The sequence below is a fragment of the Haemaphysalis longicornis genome, unplaced genomic scaffold (assembly GCF_048455015.1).
Source record: "Haemaphysalis longicornis isolate Haplotype H1 unplaced genomic scaffold, Haemaphysalis longicornis Haplotype H1 scaffold_13, whole genome shotgun sequence".
Classification (NCBI taxonomy): domain Eukaryota; kingdom Metazoa; phylum Arthropoda; class Arachnida; order Ixodida; family Ixodidae; genus Haemaphysalis; species Haemaphysalis longicornis.
This window is the reverse complement of record NW_027526233.1, coordinates 62,241,818-62,248,843: the sequence shown is the minus strand read 5'-3', so window position 1 is coordinate 62,248,843 and position 7,026 is coordinate 62,241,818. Positions and strand designations below refer to the sequence as shown.

Here is a 7,026-nt window from a genome sequence, read left to right as displayed (position 1 = left end):
CCACAGTTGCTCTCCGAGTTTGGTCCGCTTAAGCGGTTAGCCCTAACGTTTTAGTGACTCAATTTGACCGTTCCGTAGATTTCAAGAGCGGCTTTTGAACTCGTGTGCAAAAAGCATCAATTGTTGCACTGTATCAGTCCCTTTGTTTCGTGAAGTGTTGTTATCGTAGCTGGATGTTTTTGTCAGGCGAATGTATTCGCTGTTAAGGAGCACGGTCGCGCGAATAGTGGCAGGACTATCCTGCACTCTTAGTTCGGAGGCTATACTTAGTGTCTGCAGTGGAGTGGCTGTAGCCACTTGTACGGCTCCAAATAATTGTTTACGATAGGGCTCCTGGGCTGTCCAGGGGGTGCTTTGAAACGGACTTCCGGGCGGTACACTAGTGATCTCGCTAAGGGTGAACACGGGGGCGCATGGCCGCCGGTAGTATCACAGCAGCCTACCGTGCCCACCGCGAACGATCACTCATGCGCTCTGCGTGCCGAGCGATATTTTGCTTTCAGCACACTCATCGCGTCATCAGAGCGTCTGCTTGCCGTCTGCCATCTTGCGTCTCGTTTGCTAACGGTACCTTGCTTTGATCCGCGATTCCAAGATTTTTGCATAAAAACGCCCAAATAAGAAAATCTAAAGGTTGATAGTTTTCTCCCGTATATAGAATGAAGGTCGTAGCGACAGCGGCATCTTTGAATGACCACCTTCGAAGCCTTGAATTGCGTGCTTCTATGTGCATTTAATAGACTTTTTGTTAGTACTTGCAAAAAGAAACTGCTGTTAAAACTGCTTGATCTTTTGATTGAGTGTTTGAATCTAGTGCGCGAGTTACGCTGCGGTGCCGAAACTATTGTGTTAGAGCTTAAGAACGAATTACCGTGCACGGAAACATTGTACTTGTGGATTTTAGTTTCCACTTGTTTTTAAGTGGCTGATACCTGCACCGCTACACGCGCAATAAACGTAGCAGACGATGCGCAGGCACTCCGATGACGCTGTGCGCGCGCTGAAAGCATACTGTCGCTCGGCCTTTCTCATGGCAGACAATGCAAACAAATTTTTTAGAGTAATTTTTACCTTAGCCTCATGGCGCCATCTGTCATTTGCCAAAGTAATTTTGCAGCCGAGACAGAACCGTGGGATTAATGAAAGTTATTTTAAAAACTTGTGTGATTAGTCCGTATATAATGGACCCAATTTTTGTTTTTTCTGCTTATAATCAATGCCTTCCTTGGTTTCTGAGAGACTGCCGTTATTCATTGGCCCCCTGTTTCAGTCAAGCATCCCAATATTGGTGCCGGCGTAAGTTACGGTGGAAAACCTTCCGCGGTTGCTCAATGGGTAAGGCATGGCGCTCCTGTGCCCGATGACGCGGGTTCGATTCTCAGCCACGGTAGCCGTTTTCATGATGGAAGAAGAAAACAAGAATGCCTTTGTCGAGATTTCGGCGCATGTGAAGATCCTAAAACGGACGAAATTATTCTGTGTACTTTCACCTCAGGAGCGCAATGTAGCCCGGATGTAGCTTTGGCGCATAAATAACAAGATATTTTTTTATCTTCTGGTGGAAACCCACTTTGGTGTGATAGCGTAACTTGCGGGCACGGCTGGCGACCGTGTCTGCCGAGGATGCTACTTATGACTGGGCATGAAACATACTTCACAGCGCAGGCGTGACACCTGGTGAAAACGCCTGTCCTTTCTTTGATCTCCGCCGTAGTATCATTATCCTCCTTTCCACAGCTAAGTTGCCGCTGCGGGACAAAACATTCAGCGGAGCCCTCGAATTTTGCATCCTCTGTCGTAGCTTCCACGTTGCACCAGTGATGATAGTTGTGGACGCCTGATGAGCGCAGCTGAGAGCGGACGGCTAGGAGCCACGGGGAAGTTGAGAAATCAGCCTAATAACGTTATCGCGTTAATAAGTACCGCCAAGCTTTCGCTTGAAGCGCAACAGGGGTAAACACACGTCGCCCAATACAGGCAGCGAAGAGCTGATGGAGGGTTTCGATAACGTAACACCGAGCAGAAATTAATTTGAATGTGGATCATTTGCATCATGCGCTTTCTTTTTTGCCAGTCGACCTTAGTTACGGGATTGGAGTGTGTGCCACCGAAGGCACAAATGGGCAGAAACTGCATTTAGGACGACAAAATTAAAAAAAAGCTCAGAATAACGCCCCAAATAAAAAAGAAATAAACTTTGCAGTGAAATACACGTTAATAAAATAAAAGCGCGATAAAAGTAAAAAGTAGTTGGATTTGCTTTGCGCCAGTAGACACCAGTGCAGCAGTAAACCCACAGAAAGTGCTGATAATTGCGCCACGTCATCGTCGCGCATCCTTGGAGCATGCTTCCCTGGACCACTTACGTCACCTCAATATTGAGCAAATAGCATGAATCCCATTTTTAAAGCGCTTATCACGTTATTTGGGCGTCGCCAAAGCTCGTGCCACTCAAGTTCCGCTCAATCACGGGGCTTCTGGAATAGCACCCCTGGGTTTCTATACAAATCACCGTTTCGGATCTGCCTTGTCGCTTTGAATCGGAAAAAAAAAAATGCCTTTCCAGAATTCGTTTTGATGCTGCAGCCAAAAATACAGCACCCTGGGATTCTGTTATCCTTTAAATTGCGTTGTAGCATGCAATGTAATAAAAATCTCCTGAACTCTGTAATACAATCGAGCTGTCGCACGAGCCCAGCCGCCGTTTACGAAGAGAACCGAGCAATTGGAACGCAAGTGGTCTCTACCGAAGACGTGACCGAAACGAGCGAAGGAACGGCGGCGATTCCAGCAGTGGCCAAGAGAAAAGGAACGGGGCAGTTTCGGAGTTTCATTGATTTCAGCTGCAGCTAGTACCAATGCATGCTACGCGCAACACCAGGAAGCAGCACACGGGAGAGTAGGCATTGATCATCTCTTGCTGGAGTACTGGCGAAGCTTGAGATGTGTCAAAATCGCCAGACCTGGGCGAGAAGTGATATCGCGTGCGCTGCTATAATTTAGTGTTTCTTTTACCGTCAATGACTGGTGCTGTGACGCAAGAGCAGATTACGGTTAATGCCTACGACCTGTGCCACCACATCGCCACCCGAGCTATCACCACAGTCGGCAGAACATGTCAGAGCATCATAGCCATGGCGATAACTTCAAGCAACCTGCTTTAGAGTTGCGGCTAACTATAACAGTTCAGGTTCTCGAACAAGAAGTTATTAGAACGGGAACAATAATTTCAATAACTGGAGAGAGTAGCCAGCAGAATAATGCTATTTCTGTCTGTGCCCACTGCTGCTGCTAGCAAGTGCTCTGAAAAAGTAAAGCAAATCAGCAAGCCCAATATTTGTTTCCGCTCACGGCAGTACAAAGGTTGGCATCTTCCTCAGTGCCAGGAACATGCGAGTAGGAGGAAACGCACGCACGCTCCGATGATGGGATGGGAGGCTTCCACAACGAAATGCCCGCTGTTTGCGCTCTGCGCCGTAAGGATGGCCTGGTCGTAGCTTGTGCCACGCGCTCCCGTGTTCCCTGTAAGCGTGAACCCTGTAGTACATGTCATCATGCTAAGCCGAATCTTATAATTATTTTTTCACCTTTATTTTTATTGAGCTCGAATCAACCGTCTTACTCTATCCCGCTTAAATCGTTAATTAGCAATGTGAAAATTTACATACCGCATGACAATGTCGAGTGTGCGTCTTATGTGCAGTTTGTTATGTAGTTCAAAGTGTCACATGCAGGTTAATATTTTTGGAGCTGCTGTCCCTTTATTTGGTTTTAGGGGCGAAGCCCCTAAGGGGCTGATGCTGTCGGCATGTGATGTCATCGTCGATGTAGTGACAGCCATATTTATTTATTTATTTATTTATTTATTTATTTAGTTATTCAAAGAATCTTACAGGCCGTGCAGGGCGTTGAATAAAGGGGGACTATCAGAGCAAATAATCACAAAATAACAGCGAACGTTAAGCAATAATTAAGAGAAAAAATATTACATCAACAATTCAGTGAAAAACAAAATAACATCATTACTACAAATATGGCCGGAGAATTATTACAAGCAATATTATCATCCTCCGAAACACCTTCTGGTAGCCGTAGCTGAAAAAAAAAGAAAACATCATGGTGCTCACAGAAAGAACGCAAGCGTTCCTATTCGGGGATTTTAGACAAAAAAGTGCTTGATGGCGGAATGTTTCTGGGTTAGTCAGCAATGTGATATTATCAGGGAGATCGTTTCTTAAGCGGATAGCACGTGAGGGGGCAAATTAATTGAAGGCGTTAAGGGCGCCGTAGATTCAGGTGAAGCTTCGTCGATTGAATAAATTGCGTGATGGGGAAAGAGGGCTTATACTAGTGTATAATGAGGGGGGGGGGGGATCTGGGACGATAAATATATGTGTGAAAAATGCATAGTAGCGCGGTTTTCTGCTGGATATGCATTGGTTCTAGTGAAATATCGTGCTTTGTTTTTGTTATGCTTGAACTGAAGTCATATGATTTAGATATAACAGAGCCGCCCGATTTTGTACGGCTTCTAGTTTGTCAATTAAAAAAATGGCGTTGAAGCTGCTCCTTCGTGGCAAATGTTTTCAAAAAGCAATACTGTTTGTAGACATTGGCTAAGAAAGTTTCCCGCTTTGCTTTCCCGCTCGGCTGTCATGCTGTTCCTGTTATGTCGTGCTCATCCCAAGGTAAACACACTAAAGGTATGCTCAAGGCGATTTGGATTTACTGGGTTCCACTGCTACAGGCCGGTTTCCTTGATGCCAGCGCTTAAGTGCGGTGGATACGCGCGGGAATCGAGGCGGCTGACTTCAAGGTTTATAGGCCTCCTGCGCTGCCCCGGGGGCGCTGCTCATGCGGCTTCCGGGCACTACTTCCGGGTAGTGCCAAGCTGCGCAAGTCGCATAGGATCCCGTGTTGACACAAGCAAAATGAGCTGGATTATAGAGGCTAGAATGGTTTCCCTAGTGTCGGAAAAAGGCGCGCCTAAGCGAAATAGTCCGCAAAGATCCAGAGTAGATGGCGCCACGCCTCACTGGCACGCGGGACTCGTGAGCGTATGCGCGCTTTTGTGTGGCTGTTCGCGTGCGAGCACTTTTTTTTTTAGCCGCTGGCTACCCGCGCTCCTCCGACACACGAAAAATAATCAAGCATGTGATTATATACAGTCACGATGGCGGTCTTGGGAGTTTCACAAGCGCACTTTGCGCAACCACGGCTTGGGTGCGCAAACTTCATCGGAAGGGCTAGTTTGATTGTGTGGATTGACGCGCTGAAACTGCACCGTAGTGGAGCACTCCAGATTAATTTTGTCCACCTGGGGATCTTTAACGTGTGCCGAAATCTCGAACACACGGGGGTTTTCGCTTTTCGCCTCCATCAGAAAAGCGGCCGCCGCGGCCAGAAATTAAACACGCGTCCTTGGGCTGAGCAGCACAACGCTTTAGCCATGCACTAAGATACTGATGCGGGTGGAAGGAGCAGTTTTGCCTTTATCGGCCTTGTACGCGTGGTTCCAGCCACACTGATTAGTACATAAAATATTACTACCATTAGGAACACAGCAGAAGCAACGAGTTATGAAATACAGCTTGAAGTTTCCCATACGAATGCTACCACCCAACATCCCCAAACATAACAGAATTCTAGATTGTCAATGAGCATTTCTTGTAGAGTTACAAATTGAAACTTCAAAAACCACACTTTTTTTAAAATTCAACACATATTTCCATCTTTGGGAGCAAAGAAAGAAATAGATACAAAATTTACAAACCGTCACATTTTTGTGCGAAAAGAATACCTACGACCACAGAACATTACACTCCAAAAATGTATGCGCGACGGTGCGTGTACAAGGCTAGGTCACTTTGCTGAACTGGAGACGTTTTCATTGGCATCGCCTCAATTTCAGAAGTTTTTCTTTTTGCTTCTGAGCGCTCCTCTCCATGTTCTTTGCTTTTGCAAAAAAGTGGAATCGTGTCAGGGCATAGAACTCAATTATGTTTCTCGCAACATTTCTTCCGTGTTCGCTGCACCCAACTTCTTTCAGCTGAGCTCCGTGCAAGAACTGCAAAAAGTCCACCATGCTTGCAGCATGAATCTAATTTCTGCTGAAGAAAAAAAGTAAAGGTGTTTTCAAGATTCCTAACGAGCTCCTCGACCGGCTTTGAAGGGTAAATTAACACACCATGGTCCAATTCACGTGTAAAAGAAGTATTCTCATTGCACTCTGCTTGCACAGGGAAAATACGAAGAGAAGCGCATTCAAGGCAAAAATACCTTTTGAGAGATTTTCTCACAACATAGCCTGCTATGTAAAATACAAGGCGGCTGTCACTGTGCTTTTCAATGCCGCTTTTGTGATCCAGCAGCCCTTGTGGTCGCACCACATATTCTGCACTCTCCAAGTTGCCATCATCCAAAATATTGTCAATTACCGCTGATATGTGGGCTGACTTTTCTCTACCACGGTCAGATGGCCTCAAAAGTGCCGTGACAACTTCTTCGGGAGAGCTCCCATTCTTAGGGAACCGTGCTAGGCTGTGGAATGACAGACTTTTGCTTATTATCAAGAACTGCTCCGTTGATGGCTGGACATTGCATCCGAAAGACTGCCTTACAACCCGGAACACATTTTTCATTTTGTCTCGACTTAAATTAGCCGTTAAGAGATATTTCAAACCAAGAGAGCTACTCAAATAGCAAAGGAGTGACAGCGTGCTTTTCAAAGTCACAAACAGCCCACGGAAAGTCAGAGATAAAATGCAGGCTTCTTCTTGCGTCCACTGGATGTGTAATTTCGCAACATTACTTCTTTGATGGATGCTGCAGAGGTAAGAAACTTTTGTTACTTTAGGCAATTGAGAAGGCTCAACGAGATTCAATACAAGTGTCGTGATCCAAATTGGACTACCTTTGATCACAAACAGTTTCCATAAACTTCGATTCCAAGGAGCCCCATCACTGGTCCAGTAGTCGACGAAAAGGCCAGGCTTCTCATCCAGAATTGCGGCCTCCAGAAGAATT

At 46.0% G+C, this 7,026-nt stretch overlaps 1 protein-coding gene and 1 pseudogene across 1 annotated transcript; both read right to left on the bottom strand.

The window, feature by feature from the left end:
• Positions 1–5,158: 5,158 nt before the first annotated feature.
• LOC144163861 (uncharacterized) overlaps positions 5,159–7,026 on the bottom strand; it is a 95,090-nt pseudogene continuing 93,222 nt past the window's right edge.
• On the bottom strand, positions 5,888–6,961 carry LOC144164174 (uncharacterized). Its single transcript, XM_077694687.1, is given in 3 exon segments — positions 5,888–6,121; positions 6,123–6,825; positions 6,924–6,961. Coding segments are annotated over 3 exon segments (975 nt in total).